General features: G+C 54.5%; 1 protein-coding gene across 1 annotated transcript in view; it reads left to right on the forward strand.

Moving 5' to 3' along the window:
- The window catches only part of CHRDL2 (chordin like 2), a 32,057-nt gene extending 27,989 nt beyond the window's left edge, over positions 1–4,068 (forward strand). Inside the window, exons 11-12 of the mRNA XM_075491347.1 lie at positions 1,112–1,204; positions 3,038–4,068. Of these exons, the coding sequence (XP_075347462.1) occupies positions 1,112–1,204; positions 3,038–3,117 (173 nt within the window). The 3' untranslated portion in view covers positions 3,118–4,068. The remainder of the gene's footprint in view (positions 1–1,111; positions 1,205–3,037) is intronic.
- The last annotated feature ends 15,560 nt before the right edge of the window (positions 4,069–19,628 follow it).

Raw genomic sequence — 19,628 nt, forward strand, 5'->3', positions numbered from 1 at the left:
AGACCAGAAGGATTTATTGAACACTTGTGCCTTTCTTGCGTCATTAACAGTTTTATTATCTCCATCCAGTATCTTCTTTTGTTACTGGTAGGACTTCTTTTCCTGACCCACTTAAAGGACTTATTAATAGTCCAAATATCACATATTTCTCTGGATGTCTTTGACTTCCTGTATTAATTTTCCACGGTCCATAACATCTCGTTTATATGGATTGCTAGCCGATTCCCATTCGTTACTTACTCTTTTATGTGTAATTGCTGCTGGGAATCAGGGAGAGTCTCTTAGCCAAATAAGGGGGACCACGTTGCCTCTGACATCTGCCGGCAGCGAGATGCTGGACGCACGGGGAGCCTGGGTGAGAGGTGGGGAAGGATATGCCAGGCATACTTGCCCGGTTTGTCACGCTTCACAGGAGAATACGAATATCGTAACCCCTAATCCTACAGAAAGGTCGCTTCCTTTGCTAAATGCAGGTTCTGGTTTTCTTGGGTCAAACGTCTGAGTCAGGCACCTCCACTAACGGGACGATGCTGGCACAGACAGAAATATCAATCTCTGCTGAGGTCATTCGTGTTCTTTTCCGTCCTGGAGGAGTTTCAGGGCTGGGGGCAGAGGGATGGAAAATATTGGTCCCCGGCTGCTTCCAGGAAAGGAAGGCATCTGAGGATGGAGGGGTCTCTGCGGTTGGGGAAGATAGGTGGTCAAGAGCAAGCAGAGAGGACGGGGATCCCAGGATCCCGTTGGTCTCACCTTAATTTCTCTTATGGTTTTGGGGGAGATCAGACCTCCTCCAGTGCGAGATGCTTTTCAGAGCAACAAAATCTTATTGCTTTCACCTGCTTCATGGTGTTGTCCCTGCTGTGTTCTGATTTAACGAGCAGTTACTGTTTTCAGATGAGATTTCTCCTGGTCCTTGGCCAGCCCTGGATTCGCTCCCAAACTCCCACCAGGCTTTGGCAGCAGGTCCTGCACCAAACCAGGACCCTGGGGCATCCAGTGCAGCCTGTGTCCCTCTTGCATCTTAGGAGGGGACAGAGGGGTGTGCATCCAAACCCATCTGAGCCTGAAATTGAGCGTCGCAGAGTCTGATGCCTTCTGTTTCTCTCTGCAGGGATATTTCATCTGATACAGACCAAGAAGATCAGCAAACAGGAATTCAAGCAAGAAGCTCAGAACTTCAGGCTGATCACCAGGACGAATGAAGGTAGGGAGAGAAAAATCCCATTTCCCCACTCCTCCGGCAGATCCTGTCCCAAACAACCCCATGTTTTGCTGCATAAATCCTGGCATGGCATGGGGAGCAAACCATAGGGAGAAGGCTTGTGAAAACATAGCCGGGTCAGGGCTGACCTGTCTTCACATGCATATGCAACACTCCTGGTTAGCGGTCACATTTTCACTTTATGGTATCAGAAAGGGCAGCCAGCTTTCTAAAAGTGGATGCACGCTTGTGAAATCCAAAGGCTTTGTCTCTCCAAAGTCCGTAAAACTGTTTGATTTTTATATCTAATCCATCTGGCGTTACGGCGGAAAAAAAAAAAAATGATGCAAGGGAAAAAAATAAACTCTTGAAATATTTTTAAAAATCATTCTTAATGTTCTTGGATGTGCGTAAATGTTACAAAAAGCAGGAATGCCAATGCACATGCCGAGAGTGCCTGTGCAGAGCAAAACTGCTGTGCTATTTCCCGCTGGCTGCCTCTTCGCCTAGGCTGGGTTAGAGTTTAATGGGTTAGGTTCGGATCGGAGCCATTCCCCTATTGTCCAGCACCCACAGGTCATCGGGTCAGCCGGGAACGGCACTGCTGCCCAGTGCATACCAGCACACCCAGTGCCCCAGGGAGGGTGGAGATTTGTTTTCACCTCCAATCCGTTCGAGACGACATCTTTTGACCAAACCCTGGGGGATTTTCAAGTCCCTGCTCCCAGGTTGGGCTTCGCGCCCTGAGGGGGTCTCTGGCACGTGCCGCCTTCTTCTTGCCTCAGTTTCCCCTGACAAACAACCCTGTTGTGAAATCACCCCTCTGCCGTTGCTGCAAGTTCTAGGAAAGCATTGGCTGGTGATTTCTTCACAACAGGAGATTAATTCAGCTAGAAAATATGCCCCCCCTGGGGATGACGACATTAGGGCTGCATAATCCTTGCTGGGATTACAGGGGAAGCGACCACCTAGAGGGAAAGCACCTCCAGCCACCTCCTGCAAGTACGGGGTTGCTGGTGTTTTGGGGGAGCAAGGAGAGGGACCGGGGAGCTTTGTGCTCATTTTTGGGGTGTTGCCCAGCTCCCACCGATGCATTTGTTTTGCAGGGAGTCTGCAGCTCACCGGTGAGGCTGTGGGGCGACCTAGGGGGGTTTCTTCTCCTTCTGCAGCAGGACCTTCCCCAACCGTAGGTGGTTGCAAAGCCCTGCACAAAAAGCCAAGGCTGGGGCAGCAGCAGAAAAATGAGTATAGATGTGGGGGTTTTGAGCAACCCACCCCCAAGAAATGGGGCTGACAGAAAGGAGGAGGGAAGCATACCTGCCCATGGCCCACGAAACATGAATTTTGGCTTTCTGATGATGAGTCAGAGGACAAGCAAAATGCTTCTTCCCCCTGAGAGGCAGGGAGTCAGCCCGAATTTCAGACACTCCGGGGAGGACATGGGCCTAACCACTCACATCGAGGAGGCAGAGAGGGGGATTTATCCCTCTTTCAGACTGTGCTCCTTTTCTTTTAAGAGCGTGTGAGTGGTTTCTAGGGAAAGCATCGGAAATGCCGTTGACTGTGCTGTTAATTGCATTGCAGGAGGTATATAGGGCTCCTCTTGACCTCAAGTACCATTTTAATTGCAAGATGGCAAAGCCTAGAACCAGATTACGGGGCCGCCGATGAGCTGCTCTGGCCACGGCCAGCGTTGCGGGCAGACCTCTCTCCCCACCTCTCTCCCAGCATGGTCCTTTGTGGGCCCTCCAGTGCGGAGGGTGCTACGTGTGGGGTAAATTGTGTTTTCCTGCTCCAAGAGTTGTTGCTAATGAGTGTCCATCTCTGCATATCCAGGTCACTGGAACATCTTCCGAGCCCAGACATCAGAGCTGAGGATGACAGAGAGCCCAGAGAAAGAAACAAAGAACTTGTAAAGAAAAAAACTTTAACCTAGCTATTGATTTATCTACACACACACACACATACACACATACACATATATAAGAAAAAAAAAAAAAAGTTGCATTATTAAATAGACTGGCACAGCAATAAAGGATACACTAGTGTAAATTACAGAAATTCCAGCAAACGAACCAAATTGAACCGCATGGAAGCCACAGCCGTGGAGGTGCCTCTCTCCAGCGGGAGAGCGCAAGGGGCCGTCCGTCATCTCTGGCTACCGAAGATGTCGGGTGTGCAGAGGGAGGAAGGAGAGATGGCGGAGATGTGAGACCTGGTGCGACGTGAGGAGCTGTGATACGTCCCTGACACCCTGGCATTTCTGAAAAGCATCAGGAGCTAGCAGCAAAGCAGGACAAGACCATGCTTTTTACCACCACCGGCATAAAGATGACCTGCAAGGAGAGAAAAATCATCCTTATTTCCTTTCTTGGAGCCCCTCTGATCTGCAAAGGGTTTCTTTGGCTGAACACCCTCTAAAGGGTATTTCTTGAAAAATCTTGGGTCTTTTCTCCTCTGTTTCAGCTGGGAGGATTCTTTTCCCTTCTTTGCAGGTCACTTGAAGATGTAGTTTTTGGGAGGACCCACCTGCCGACAGGGTCTGAGACCCCAAACACTGCACTAAGGTCGCTACTAAGCATATTATTATGCTATATATTTATATATATCCTACATAATATCTACTGGGCTGTATTCACAGGAGGGGCATCTCCCAAAGGGTGAACAGGACCATTTCTGCAGCGTGGGGAGGAGGGCGTGCAGCAGCATCACCCTCCCCCTGTCTGGAAATAGCTTTGGGGGATTTTCAGGTTGTTTTGGTACATGTATTTATCCCTGGTTTCTTGTTTTATTCTGTTTTGATAAATCTATTTATTTGGAGATCCAGATCTGTCTGATAAATCTGATTAAAGCGTCTTCTTGATTCAGCCTCCTGTGCCGGCTCTCCTTGCCCCATGGGGTCCATGTTATGACCTGGGGGGGGCCTCGTTGGGACCCCCATCCCGGTGGGGTCTGATCCCCTTGCACTCACTCAGGCAACGTCCAGGGTTGGGATGCGGGATTGGGGCACGCAGAGAGCATCCCACGGATGCTTTGCTCATCATCAAGGGATCATCCTGCCCCACTTGCTTATGGTCCACAGCTGGTTTGGGGCTGAAAACGGAGCTCGGGGCTGGCAGCGGGCACGGGGGTCAGGCGAAGGCTGGGGGCAAAGCAGGGCCAGGAAACGGGAGGTCCTGGCGTGCTGGACGGGCGCCCAAGCAAGCTGCTAAGTGAGTGCAGGTGCTCTCTTTTGGACAGGCAACCGCTCACGTGGGGCTGTAAAAGGATCAATATGAGCAGCTCCCCCCCCCCGGGGACGGCTGTGCCTTCTCCTTTTCTCTTCGTTATGCTCCCAAAAAACAGCCGTTGCTGCCACGCGCTCGGGATGTGGATGGAAACTGGGTCCGTGCACGGCCAAAGGAAGCCAGAGAAAAGAAGCCAGAAAGCAAAGCGTCCGCAGCTCCGGCGGACCTGCAGCAAGGGGCAACCGGGCATAATCGGAGCAGCCGGTGGGCGCCGACCCGGCACTGCTCACCGGAGCCGTGCGATGATCCAGGCGACAGGGCCGATCTGGTTAAATTTATCCAGGAAAAAATCCCAGTGATGCTTTGGGCATTGAGGGTGTCCCCCGTGGCGTGGGGTAAAGGGAGAGGGGCAAAGCCACCCTCTTGTCCCACGGCCGTATGCATGACTGCGGCCGTGCCCCAGCGGGGAGGATGCTGCCAGTCCCCAGGCAGAGCCTGACCCCTGACTCGTCAGCCTAATTAACTCGCTCTAATTGAAGTAGAGCTGAGGCCCAATTTACGCTCATTTACCAGAAGCGGCAGGCATTTGAAATGAAGCTGCCCGGTTGGGTTCCTAGGGATGGCCTGGAGAAAACCAGCACAAAACTTGCGCTGCCCGGCCCAGACGAGGTTTCCTGCAGGTATCTATAGGTTACTGAGCCCCCATATAGGTTATACTGAGCCCATATAGGTTATACTGAGCCCATATAGGTTATACTGAGCCCAGACACAGGCAGGAGACTTCTTGGGTGCAAATCAGCTGAGTGCCCATGCACACAGAGCTCCTCTACCATCTCCAGGAGGGTGGTGGATGGTGCCGGCTGCTCCACGGCCAGGAGAAACCCTTTGGTGAGCAGCGATGGAGGAACCTGCCTGGGACAAGGTCCCTGCCGTCTCTCACCGAGAAATCTCTACCCAGAGCATGGTGCATTATATTTCTTCTAAAAAAATATGTTTGAAGTAACCACAGAGCGGCATCACCCCTGTCCGTGCTGCATCGCCCTGAACCCCTGGCTGAGCTTCGCCTTGGGCAGGGAGAGTTGGAGATTAACAGTGATATATGCAAGAGGGGTTTTCTTTGGAGAGAGGTTTCATGGAGAAGCAAGGTGGAGGTGAAGCAGTCCCATCCCAAGGAGCTTCCCACCAAGAGATGATCCTGCTGCCTGGTCCCTTCCCAGGAAACCCGGAGGGCATTGCCCTGGTTGCTGCACCAGTGCAGATGCTCTGGGATGGATTGGGTACGCTCTGCTCCTGCTGCCGCCGTTGTCCTTGCACTGAAGTTGGTCCTAGCAAACAGGGTTTGGTGCTGAGCGTACCCACCACGAAAGGAAGATGTGGAAGTCTCCAAAGATGCCATTTGCATGATGTGACTGTCCCATCCTCCCATAACTTTCTTTATCTCCCAGACCCATCGCACCCCCAGGCCCTGGCTGCCTCCGAGCAGCATCTCATCTTCTCCGGTGTCGGCTTCTCCCCCACCACAGGCATTACACCACTGCCAGCTCTGTTGTTGCACGTCAGGCTTTCTGCCTTTTAGTTATCCCTTTACTGCAGCCCTGCTTTGGGACGCTGTCATAAAAGGCACCCCATAAATTTTATATTGAACAATAAAACATTTTCGCCTTGGCTGCTGTTCCCCCTCACTCGCTGCGGCAACACAGACCAAAGGGGCGAGCTCCAGTTAGGCAGGAGCCAAGCGCCGTATCTATCTCGGCTGCCGGTTCTTGGCAGAGAAAACTCGGACGACATTGATTTTTGCTGGTTCGGTTGGAGGAATAAGCCTGGAGGCACCTTGCCTTGCACTGGTCCTGGAGCAGTGCTGGTGTCTGCTGTCCAAGGGACACAGCCACAGGTGGCACAGGACAGCTTGGCTCCACCCAGGGAGACCCAAAAACCTCCCCTCTGCTCTCTGCGGTGAGGCAGGAAGGGCTCTTACCCATCTGAAGTGACCCCTGAGCCAACAGGGATATGAGGGGTGGGCTCAGCTCTCCCTTCAGATGGCAGAGCTGCAACCATGGATTTCTCAGGTGGGTTCCTCACCCTTCCCCATCCATCCGTCCCCATCCATCTGTTTATCCATCCATCCATTTATCCATCCATCCATCCATCCATCCATCCTTTCCCATCCATCCTTCCCCATCCATCTGTCCCCATCCATCCGTCCCCATCCATCTATTTATCCATCCATTCATTTATCCACCCATCCATCTTTTCCCATCCATCAATCCTTCTCCTCCATCCTTCTCCATCCATCCTTCCCCATCCATCCGTCCCCATCCATCTATTTATCCATCCATTCATTTATCCATCCATCCATCCATCCATCCATCCTTTCCCATCCATCCATCCATCCATCCATCCATCCATCCTTCCCCTCCATCCTTCTCCACCCATCCTTCCCCATCCATCCTTCTCCAGCCATAACCTTTTGGGCCCTCTGGCTTTTTTCCTGCAGTGGTATGGGAGGGAGAAGACATCAGCTTTACCTTGGTTTACCCTGAGTGCTGGCCAGTCTCAGAGACCTTCATTTCTCCCAGGACTGTTAAAAAACATCCCAGTGGAGCGCTGGGGACACGCACAGGGGCCACGTGGGCTGGTGACCAACCTCCGCACGTAGCACTGCCTGGTGACGTGTGGCTGAGGAGGGGCAGAGGGGCTTGCTGTGGGGCTGGACAGGGCTGCAAGCGGTGGGTAATCTCCTGCAACCGTGTCAGTGACACGCCAGACCCGTCCGTCCCAGGATCCTGCCCTAATGACCGTACCTCCCCAACGGGGGACCTCTTAGAGGCTGCTTTCCCCGTTGGGGCATCTCTGGGGATTAACCCTTTTAATTGGATCAGCAGCCACAGATCAGAAGCCAACATTTCGCGGTCGGTGGCATCGCCTCCCTCGCCCCGCTCCTCCTCCCTGCGTCCGTTTGCCTCTGCAGGAATCACCCTGTTTCCACCCCAAGCCGTGAAGACGGGGTTGATTTGGGGGCAGAGCTGGCACAGCTCCGTAGGACCTTTCATCTCTTGTGATGCTGAGTTTGCAGGGCAGGGCTGGGCTTTCTGCAGAGGGTTTGAGGGGGCTGCTCCCAGGGTCTGCAGGGGACGTTCCCTGGGGACATCCCCCATGTCTCACTGTCACCTCTGCTGCAGCCCTGAGCACGCGGGCGCCCATCCCACCATGGCTGGGGGAGCAACAGGGACGGGGTCCTTCCTGGTGCGTGCAGGGCTGAGGCCACCCTGCCCTGCCACGTATAGAGCCAAGCGTCCATGAACCCTCACTAATGATTGCACTTGCTCCCCTTACCTCGAGGTAGCTCAGCACCTTTGTAGTTTTTCTTTACAGCTGGGCCACCTTCCTTACAGCTTCTTAACGGGGTTTGCAGCCCTGTCATTGTCCAGTTGTGCTGGTTGTGACTCATTTCTGATCGGTTCAAGGGCTGGGAACAAAACCTTGCAACCCTGCTTGTGTTTGCGCACCTGTGAGCAAGGAGAAACCTCAGGTTGTGGTTGCAGAGATGATGCACGATGTGGGAAAGATGGAGCTCTCCGAGACCTCCCCGCATAACCTGGCTGATGTCCCCCTGCTCTGGACTGCCTTCCCCATGTTTCTCTTGAATTAGCCACAGAGCATGAGAAGGAGTTTCAGCCAGCTTGGACCTTTGCTGATGTGGATAAAACCCGTGAGCAGAAAGCCAGGACCCATTGGTGACACCACCGAGCTGGAGGAGCAGCACGGGTCTTGGTGCTGTCACATAGACGTTGCCTGATGTCTTGAGAGCAAAAAAACCTCAGAGCCAACACCCAAATGCAGTTTGTATGACACTGAGGACTTTGGGGCTTCACAAGTCTTGTCCTAGAGAACCTGGCATGGACCCAGACACCAGCCCTGGCCTGAGCCAGGAGATGAGGGGGACATCAGCTCGCCCAGCCCTGCAAGGAGAAGGGCTCTTGCATGAGGGATGAGGTGGCATCGATGGGTTTTGCCACTCTGCCTGGCCTTTGCCAGCACTTTGCGTGTGGGTTAAATGCTGCTAGTTCTGAGCACTGCTGGGTAGCTCCTCCACTTAGCTCGCTGTGGGCTCCTCGGGGTATTTGCCCTCGGGGAGAAGATGTCTTGATCTAATTGCATGCTGCTGCTGCTTCTGCAGGACCCGTATCTCCTGCTGCTTCTTCTATGGGACCCATATGTCCTGCCAGCCCTCCTGCAATCCCTCTCTCCTCTTGCTGTGATCTGTTTTGCGTGCAATACTTGCATTAGATATCCCATGGTTGGTGCAACCTGTGCTGAGACACCTTTGATGGCTGCAGAGCGCATTTGGGCACTGGGTCCAGTTTGGGTCCCCAGTATCGGGCAGGCAGTGACAGGCTGGACCCAGCCCAGCTGGAAGATACGCCGAAAACGTTCTCCCCTTCAGGCTGATCAAATGCTGGAACAGGGAGCGAGGGAAGGGGGGGGCATCTCCATCCTCGGAGAAAGTCAGCCCTTGCCTGAACGCAGCCCTGAGCAACCTGAGGTAACTTCAAAGCTATCCCTGCTTGGAGCCAGAGGTTGGACCAGGGACCTCCCGGGGTCCCGTCCAACCTGAATTACCCCGTGGCTGTGTGCTCTGGGACGGATGGCAAGTCACCATCAGAAATCTTGGCTCTACCTCCGGGGTCTTAGGGTTTTTTTACGTCAGAGCCATGCTATTTCATGCTCTATTATCAGGTTAGTCAAAACACTTCTCCAAACTATATGTCTATATAATTGCCAGCTACACTCACTTCCTTGGCTCCTGCTGTTTTCCATTGCATCGGATTTTCAGTCATGCAAAATATCTACTTTCACCTTAATCTGCATGAAGCCCCCCTTCCCCCGCCGGCAGCTCAGGAGCGAAGGGGAAGCCAATGCCCCTCAGCTCCGTCCGCTGGAGCCTCGTTCCCCGCTGGGCAAGACGGGAGAGCTGGGGCTGGTGACATGCTCTGCTCTATTTGGGGGGTCACTACACCCTTAGGGCTCTGCCATGGGAAAATTAAGTCACGTAAAAGATGGTTTTGTTGGGTTCGGTGCTGCCCTGAAAGTCCTGTATGAAGCCCACGGCTCTGGAGATGGTTTGAATTTTTGGCTCGTAGATGAAGCATCATCCCAATGAATTGGGATGTATGTTTTCATATCACCTTCCCCCAGCCAAAGGTGGGGATTTCTCCCCAAAGGGATGGGATTTCTCTTAAAACAGCACTTGTAGCTCTCCACAGAGACCCGCGCACCGTGCTGGGTGAGCGTTTCCCCTGCATCCACTCTCCCCTGCACATCCCTTTCTTTTTCGGCGATGAGAAATGGAGAAACCAGAGGATTGTCCGTGCTGCACGGCTCACAGGCTGTTCTCGTGCCACCGCGGACCTGTCTCCTCTCCAGACTAAACAGTCCTAATATTTCCTGTCTCTTCTCACATAGAAATGTGTCTGTAATCGCTCTTTTCCCCTGTTTCTGCACCTTTTTGGATGCCGGAGCAGCTCAGGATGTACCTAATCTGGCGGGTTGTCTGAGCTGCTGGGGAAACGAGATCGCATTTCCCTGCCTCCAGCTTTGTCAAAGTTTGACATCCCCAGAACTGGGAAACAAAAAAGTCCCTGCAGAGGAAAGCTTTGCCAGCAAGTCAGGACTATCCGGACACTGGAAAAAGCCCCTGGCTGCCTAGAAAACGGGTGCCGAGAAAGGGGTGATGAGAAAAACAGGGAAATCCTCGGAGACTGCAGCTGGCGGGGCTGGAGCCGAAGGAGGGATGGGAGGTGGAGGAAACGTGACCGGCGCGGCACGACCGCAATCCCGGGGGCTCTTTCCTCCGGTGCAATGCTTGGCCTCCCTGCCCTGTACGTGTTACGTGACCATCCTCAAATGTGGGGTTTCCAAAGGGGAGGCAGGACAGACCGGTGGTACAAAGGAGCTGGAGGAGCATCCCATGGTGCTCGTGGTCCTCCTGCCCCGTGGGATGCAGGAGAGCCGCCCACGCCGCCTCCGGCTGCCCTCTCCGGTGCACCAGTGCGGTATTTCTTGCTCTCCTATTTTTTGCCCATGGGAGCACACAGCCCCCGGCGGAGATCCCTGTTTGTACAGGCTGGATAAATCCGAAGGAAGCTGCTTATGAGTCCTTCTCACCAGCATTGCCAAAAGACCATGATTCAGTGCTTTTTTTTGGGTAGAAATTAATTAGTTCAGGCCCATCACAATTATCTAACTCAATGAGCACAACAATAACCCACTGTTTAAAGGTTGTTCATGGCCATTTAGCACCATCTGGGTCGTCTGATCAGGGGCTTTGAAAACAGTTGAAAATGAAGTAAGAAGGATTGCTTGGCCCAGACACCCCCTTTTGCCTCCCAGCTGCACAGACAATGAAAATAATCCTGATGGACCCATTAGACACAGGGAGAGGGACTGCGGAGCAAACATCACCTCGTATCTCGCTGTGCCCTTCTGAGCTGCGGGTCGGTGTCCCCAGATGGGAAGGTGGTGGCCTTAGAAGGAGCAGGGGAGAAGAGCTTGGCCAACATGTCCAAATAACAGAGTTCTGCCCTGGACATGCTCCTCTTCAAGCTTTGGGGGCTGAGTTTGAGCAGGTGAAGCTTGAGCTGTCCCCATGGACGGGTTGGGCTTTGCAGAGGTCTCTGCTGGTGCTCAGAAGGACTTGGACCGCTTTGGAGATTGGGCAGTTTCTTGTGCGTGCCGGAAGATGGATTTGAGGGTTTGCCAAGTTGGGCTTCCCCCAAGTTGAGAAGGCAGCGGGGAGCACCGTTGATTTTTAAGGGCGAGCGGTTGCCCACCGTGTCCAAACCTGCACCTCAAAGCCTGCTGGGAATTCAGGACAGAGTCATGTATAGTCCATCTCCAGGTGGCCACCTGAGAAGTGAGTCTCCCCACGTCATGTAAGTTAGGAGATGCCACATCTGGTAGCCCATGTGCACCTTGCATGGCCTTCCCAGCAGCCAACACCCAGGTCCCATGGTCTCTCCAGTAGATGGCTTGGACCTCCCAACTCGCAGCCCCCAGACTCTCCAGTATCCGTCCCAGACTGATGGCATCTTCAACCCCCAGCTGTGACCTGTGGTCTGACTCTGTTGCTGGCACCCAGACCACCAAACACACGTGCACACACAGAGGAGCCCCTCAACCAGGAAAACAGTTAGAAATGGAGCTTAATGAGGAAATTAAGTCTAATTAATGAGGTAAACTGCACTGACTGGGGACAAGTGCAGTGACCATCCACCTGCTTAGACAGAACCGGCCCATATATCCCCTTATCCCTCTACTTTCACATGCTTGTTCCTCCCCAGACCACCTTCATCCCTCCCTTTGCCCACAGTTGGGGTCCCCCACCCTCAACATTGTCTTCTACAGTCCCCAAATGCTCTCCCCTTGGGGACCCAGCACCTTCCCCCCATCCTCATGCCTGGGCATGCATCCCCAGGGCACATCGACCCCTTCCTGCATCGTGGGAGGAGGAGTGGTGGCACCATGGGCTTCTGTGTCCCCACCACCACCACCTTGTACCAGCCATGTGAGATGCACTGTCCCCCGTCTCCCCCAGGCTGGGAGTGTGTCTGGGTGTGGATGGGGTCTTGGGTGGGAACAACACATGGATTTATAGCCCTGTTTTTGCTGCAATCACTGCTATGCAACACGCTCGCCGTGCCCATGGGACCTGGGTGTCCGGCCATGCCTGGTTGAGGCTATGCCAAGCACGGATACCACCACGTCTTCTGCAGAGAGGACAGCCAGCTCTCTACACCCTGACATAGCCACAGGAGCACGGATGTGGGGCATTTCTTCCTTCATGGGGCACTGTTGTGGCCACCACAACTTGCACCAGGAGCTTTGCCAGCTGGATGCATCGACCTCCTCTCGTCAACGGAGCAATCGCTTGCGTGACCCGACAGCAGCATGACTTGTGCTCACATCTGATCGTACACCCATACATCTGCTCGGGGTTGACTGGACAGCCCTGAAATGTGGCTATGTGACAGCATTTTGGTCTGGAGGCCCAGAGGGGTGGATTTTGGGTGGTCAGAGGAAGACAAGTAACCTTCTCTGCCCTGGGAAGGTGCAGGTCCCAGCCGGGCTGGGGTGGTGAGGTTCAACCCATGGGCTGGAACAGGCACCATGGCTTCTTGCAATGGCCAAGAACATAGATATGAGTTCAAAAGGGAAGAGTGACAAAGTGACGGAAGGGGCTGCTGTGAAATGTCCAGTGGCACAAGCTCTGCCTTTGCAGCACCATTTCTCCCTGTGGGTCACTGGGGGAAGCCAAGGTGACCGGCTTGGGGCGTGGGGACGTTGCATTTGGGCGTGCTTTTTGGCTGGATGACCCCACTTGTGGTGTCCCAGGCCACCCAGCGAGGCAGGGGACCCACGCCTCAAGGGTCTCCCCAGGTCCTGAGCCGCAGGGCGAATGCTGCAGTGTGCGTTGGACTCTAGTTCGTGGTACGACTGTCCCGACAGCTTCCTTCCCCCGTAGCACCGCATCTCACCAGCCTCGCCCAGCAGCCCTGGGATGAGCTTGTTCTCCTCCGCAGGGGGATGAACGATGTCGTTCCCAACTCCTTGTCCCTCTTGCACCATCTTGGAGCTACTCTGCAGCACAAGAGAGGTCTTCTCCTGTGGGATGGAAAAAATTGTCTTTTAAGAGAGGGGCCATGCTAAGGACACATGTGTGAGTGATCCATGTCGGTGGGAGTCCTGCTCCCCTTGGGAGGGGATGTCTTCATCTCCCAAATGGTGGCTGTGGTCCCTGTTTGCAACAGAAAACGAGACATTTTGTGGTGTTTGTGCTCAGCAATGGCCCTCCCAAGCACTGCTAGGGGTTGGAGCGGGCTGTGCTCTTGGCGTGGGACTCCTACGAAGCAGCACGATGGCTGCTGAGGACTGGGTGGGAAATGTTTTTCATCAAGTGGTCCTGGTGCTGCTATCCCATGCATCTTTCATTTTTGCATGGCAGGAAGTCTTTCACCTACATTTTAGGAAGGATCTGGGCTGGTTGCCCTCTAGGACTTTGCTCTGCTTGGAGAAAGCTGGACATGTCACCATGGGCTTGCATGCTGGCTCCTGCCAGGTGGGAACCCATCGCCTGTTCCCAGCCCCAACCACAAACCCAGTTTTCATCCCAGAGGAGGAAGGTCCTGAGAGCCCACTCCCACGGCGGGGAGCTCCTTCTTGCCTGTCTCCATGTCTCTCCCATGCTGGGTTGCACAGCCACTGGCTACTGGAGACCCAGGGTGGTTATTCCCCCTGTAACGGCTGTGGTGAGATGGGTCGGGGATGCAGGAAGGACTAAATTCCAGGACAACCTCAGCAACGAGTCCTCCAACCTCCAGGTGTTTGTGCAAACAAAGGGAACCACAAGATATTAAACCCCCAGGTCAAGAGTGGATGGACAGGCAGGTCTCCAAAAAACCTATCTAGATGGGAAATGTAGGCAAGTATCCCCCACCGCCAATACCTACCATGTCAGTGTCCATCCAAACAGGCCAAATTTAGGTCTTTTTTTTTTCTCTGTCTGTCTCTATGGCAGGTTTTCGCTTCATGCCAAGTGCTCCAGGCTGCAGTTTGCACAGGAAGACCTGGTAAAGCAGAGTTTTGCTCACCGGTGGGCTGCCCGAGACAGCGGTTTGCAAGTGGGGTTTGGCAGGGGGCTGCAGAGGGACCTGCTGAGGTTCCTCCAAGCCCCGTCAGGCTTCCGGCTCCCATTCTGTGGCAGGAGGATCGGCACTAAATAATGAACGGAAACATTGATCCTCTTCCAGGCTGCTTTTAGCACGTCCTGAGAAGTTACGCAGACACTGGTTCAGGCTCCTTCTCCTCGGTGGAGCGACGGCATCTGGAGCCTACTGACATAGCAGCCCAGACGTGACATAGAGGAGAACTGCACGTTGTCCTTCCCCTGATGACCTTCCTTGGAAGTCAGGAAGACCCAGTTACACAGCGGACGAAGGCTTTCAATACGTGATGATAGCTACATCCATACGTGATGCAGCTATTAGCGACTGCTACCCGGGCCAAGAGGTTTCCAGGGGAGAACTGCAAATTACTTTGCTGACTTCCCGAGATGGATTATTGGCATTTGAAGCTGAATCTGAATCACCAAAACCAACAAAAAAAGTCGGCTAGAGGTGGATATAATCTGGCCCTTCATCTAAACGACCACCAGCCTGTGATAGATACCCAAAATAACCAGAACAAACTCTCCAGACAGTGTTGATCTGCTAATAAGAGATCGTATGACTGGCATTGGATTTCCAGATCGGCCTCGCCAACCACTGGCCCAAGATGACCAGATCCCCAAAGGCATTTGGGTGCCTCTTGCCCTTGAACCTGCCCTGCAGATCTGAGCAGCTCCGGTTAAAATCGGGCAAGCTGGAATCAGAGGGAGTTTTGTCCTTCATGTTGGCATGGCCGGAGTTTAACCCTACACATCCAAAAGGATTTTGCGGGCAGTTTTGCCTTGGAAATGGCAATTTAACCCTTTCTAGCTGGTCTTTGCCTTGGAGGAATCATTTTCCCATGACCCAAAACTTGAGTTTTACTTCTCTTCCTTGGCAAGGCAGCGTACGCACTCGTTGGGATGGGGATGTCTCTGGGGTTGAACTGGCTGCTGGCTAGCTTCCAAGGGGACTTGGTGCCCCTCGGGGTCATGTTGCAGGTCCTAGGAGAAGACAGATGATGGGCTGCACATGGAGAAGTGGTGGGAGATGGGACTTGCAGCCATAGCTTGGTTGTAGCTCATTGCTCTTTCTTTTGGTGAGACCAGCAGTAGAGTAGCCCTATCTCTGCGTGGGGCTCCAAAACAAGCCTTGGGTGATGTTCTTACCAGCACCGGGGTCCCTGTTTGTGGTGGGGATGGTCCCTCCCCACCCCCCCGCGAGGTTTCGCACCCCCAGGGAGCAGCCGTGCTCCCCACACCTGGTCTGGGGAAGAGGGAATAACGTCATCTGCAGCTCCTTGGCACAAAAGCAATTGCAAAATACCAGCCAGCAGGCCAGAAGAGAGGCCAGCTGGGGGAAAACTTATGGGTGAGCCCAGCGCCAAGTCTCCCAGCCGGGAATTGGTGGGGAGGGCTCAGGTTCTGCTTTTCACAGAGCCTGTGCTTTTATTCCCTTTACACCAAGGTAAGGAGAGGGAGGAGGCACCTCTTGCAACCAAAAAACCCTGGGATTTTGTTCTTCATTCAGCTTGGTTTGGGATGGTGCAGTGGGGTATGTCAGCAGGAGATTTTTTGGGAAATGACATCCCAGTGTCCCCATGGGATGGACTCAGCAGGTCCCTGGGTGCCCTGTGCATCTGTGCATGTTCTTCTGCTGTGTCATCCTCTCGTCCCTTCTAGAATCTGTTTTTTTTATACATCCTAGAGCTTTTTTAGAGGCCAAACAGAGTGTTGTGATGGTTGATGGAGCCCTCCAGGTTTTGATGTGGACTCCAGCCTTTGCTTTGATGCTGGCAGGGCAGAGTCTGCTCCCCTTCCCAGCCCATGGTCCCTGCTGGGAGAGGTGGGATCCTGGGGAGAAGATGCTGCTTCTTGGTGGTTTTTTTTTTCCCCTGCAGCGAGTTTTGAAGTTGCCAAGCACCGGCCATGGCACTGCTTAGCCCACTGGAGGGGAGCATGCAGACACCCCCCCCCTCCGCCAGGCTCATCTCCCCAAACTGAGGGAAACCACCAGAAATAGGGTGAGTGGGAGATGACCCTTCCTTGGGGTGTCCCCCATGCTTCCTGACAGGAGCTGGGTTGGGGCTTGGAGGTGGATGTCACATCCAAAATCATCGTGCTCAATAGCCACCAGCAGGTCCATGTACTCACCTGGTCCCTGGTAGAACCCACCCATAATTTTGGCCTCAACAAAGTCTTGCAGAAGGTCTGAATTCACTGCTGCAGACCTACAGGAACACCTTTGGCCCCTGATTACTCCTGATTTGCACCCAAGTGGGTGAGACCACCCAGAACTCCCCTGGGGTAGTAGCACTTGGGGATTTGGGGGATTTTTTTACGATGTTTCTGAGTTTCCATCTCAAGAGGCTTTCTCCAGCCTGGTGGGGTGTCATGGGGGCATCAGGATGTCCAACCGGCCCAAGAGACTAAAATGCTGTTCCCCACCCCGCAGGAACAGGGTTTTTCTCTCCGGCACTCAGATCTGACCTAGGATCCGGCTGGTCCTGGCATGGCAAAGCCTTTTTTCCAGGGTTAGAGCAGCTTTATCTGCCCAACCGGCAATGCTGGCGTGGGGTTGACTCAGGTGGACCATCCCTGGGCTGTGGAGGGCAGCACTGCAGGGCCAGTGGGAGCTGGCACATCCCTTCTCTCAGCGGTGGCTGGGATTTGTGTGCCCCCCCAAATACACACATTGACACCCCTTTTCTGCCCCATCCCTGGGCAGAGCAGAGGGTTCGCATTTGGGGCCGAAGCACCAAAGATCCCACTCCTGCCACCACTGCTTTATCCCAGGTGGAGAGCGTCAGCTCCAGGCAAAGGGTGAGAAGGGGATGGGGACAGCCAGCATGGATCAGGACCAACCCGCCCTCCAGCTGCGTGCCGGGAATGGGATTCACTGGGATTTTAGCAAAGCTTTTGACATCATCTCCTTTAGCATCCTCATGGCCAAAACCAGGGCGATAGGGATACCCCCTATAGCAGGTATCCCTGGGGCATAAGGATAGGAGTGGGTGAGGATGGCTGAAGGTGATGTTGGGCTCCTTTGTGACACATCTGCTGGCTCAGCTGGGTCCCATCCCACCCAAATTTACTCCTGAAGTCCTTTCAGAAGCACAGCCCCGTGCTCAGCACTGGTGGATGTGATGAGTGCAGGAAAAGAGCTGGAGAGATGCGGTCCCTTGGGCTTGAGCATGGCCATGTAGGATGGGAGGAAGGCCAGAAATCCATCATTATAAGAATAATCTTGTTATTTGAATATTATTATTTAAACTGTATGGTGGGGATGGCTGCCTTAGCAGAAGACATAGTGGTGGTGGGTGAGCAGGACCTGGAGCAGGAGCAGTGATGGAGGAGGAGGAGAAGGATGATGATGAGTAGATGGAGGAGGAGGAAGGTCAGGTCTGCTCTTGGATAAACAGGTCCCAAGTCTTCAAGACCCCAAATTTAGCAGGACACGGGTGAGCAGGTGCCGTGGTGGTTATGTGATGGTGTGCCGTGCCAGGGGATGCCAGCGAGTGTCACTGGGGGCTGGGGGCTGGATGCAGCCCCCAAACCAGTGGAAACAACTCCCCAAAACCTGCAAACAGCCCCCCTGGCACCCGCAACACAGAGGGGAGGTGGAGAAGATTTAGTTCCCTGGGGACGGGATGCTGTGTCCTGGTCCTCCCAGCATCCCGCGCCTTGGCACGGGGCAGGCACCGCACAGCACCAAGCCAGACCCGTGTCCACGGTGAGGGGCGAGGGAGCCGTGCTGGCAGCAGCCACGCCGGGCACCCTGTCCGGGGGCCGTGTCCCCTCCCTTGGCAGGGGGTGGCCTGGGGATGGCGGAGCAGGCATCGAGGACCGTGGCTGGGACGCAGGGGGATGGGAGCGGGAGTAGGGCTGAGATTCCAGATTTGGGGGACCGAGTGTCCCCGATAACACCTCTGCCTGCTTCCCCGAGGGGCTCTGCCTGCATCCCTGCCCACGCTGGGGTGTTTCAAGGGCCATGGACAGGCCTTGGTATGAGGATGGGGCTCAGCTCCAGGGACAGACTCGTGGCTATCGTGTGCACCGCAGGGGACCTGGGAAGAGCAGGGATGTCCCTGGGGTGTCTGGGACCTTGCAGACGGTCCTTGTGCCCCCTCAGAGGACACGGGTCTCCAAAGTGGGGGGACCAGTCCCCACGAGCATCCCTGTCACGGGGGATGACACGATGGTCCGTCAGCACTGAGCTCTGCCAGCCCTGGCCCCCAGCATCCCCTTCTGGGTGCAGGACAGGGTGACACCCTTGTGCCAGCCCCCCCAAACCACCCCCTGGCCGTGGGGCTGGCTGGTCCCCCACGCCGGGGTCCTCCCTGGCAGCCTGCACCCCCTCTCGCAGCAGGGCCAGTAGCTGGGAACCTGCACCGGGACCAGAAGCTGGTTTCATACAGCCGGGGAATATAATAAAATTAAAGCTCATTAAGCACTTAGAGAAGGGTTTGCATTGAGGGGGTGCGGGCGGGGGGCCGGGGGGGCCGTGCATCTCAATACTGGGCTATTTAGAAGGGGGAATTTAATAACAGGGGGGTTGGTTTTTATGGCAATAGATTTATTCCACCTGGGCTAAGAAATACATTCCACATCTGCCGAGCCGTGTAACCAGACTCTAATTAAAATCGTATGCCAAGCGAGGGCCCGGCTGTAAAACACAAAGCTGGCTTTTAGAGCGGCTGGGAACCGCGGCTTGCGCCGAGCCCCGGGCCCGGGGCCAGGCGGCCGTGGGGCGGCGGAGGCAGGCAGCGGTGGCCAGCAGGACGGGCACGGGGCTGGCGGGGAGGCTTTTTGGCTCCTTGTTTTCCCCCCTGGTGGGTCAGGAGGGGTGCGTGGCTCTTGGGGGGATGGAGGTGGAGGGTGGTGGCCCCGCGTGTGCAGGGACCCTGAGACAAGGTGACATCTGTGTGCACGTAGTGACCACGGGGACAAGGGGATGACCATGTGTAGGGACCCTGAGACAAGGTGACATCTGTGTGCACGTAGTGACCACGGGGACAAGGGGATGACCATGTGTAGGGACCCTGAGACAAGGTGATGTCCATGTGTGTGCAGGGACCCTGGGACAAGGTGATGTCCATGTGTATGTAATGACCATGGGGACAAGGTGACATCCACATGTATGCGGGCACCCTCGGACAAGGTGGTGTCCATATGCATGCAGGGACCCTGGGACAAGGTGACACCCATGGGCAAGTAGTGACCATGGGGACAAAGTGACATCTATGTGTGTGCAGGGATCATGGGACAAGGTGATGTCCATGTGTGTGCAGGGACCCTGGGACAAGGTGACACCCATGGCCAAGTAGTGACCATGGGGACAAAGTGACATCTATGTGTGTGCAGGGACCCCGGGACAAGGTGACACCCATGGGCAAGTAGTGACCATGGGGACAAAGTGACATCTATGTGTGTGCAGGGATCATGGGACAAGGTGACGTCCATGTGTGTGTGGTGACCTTGGGGACAGGATGATGTCTGT

Source organism: Mycteria americana, chromosome 1 (genome assembly GCF_035582795.1).
Source record: "Mycteria americana isolate JAX WOST 10 ecotype Jacksonville Zoo and Gardens chromosome 1, USCA_MyAme_1.0, whole genome shotgun sequence".
Lineage (NCBI taxonomy): Eukaryota > Metazoa > Chordata > Aves > Ciconiiformes > Ciconiidae > Mycteria > Mycteria americana.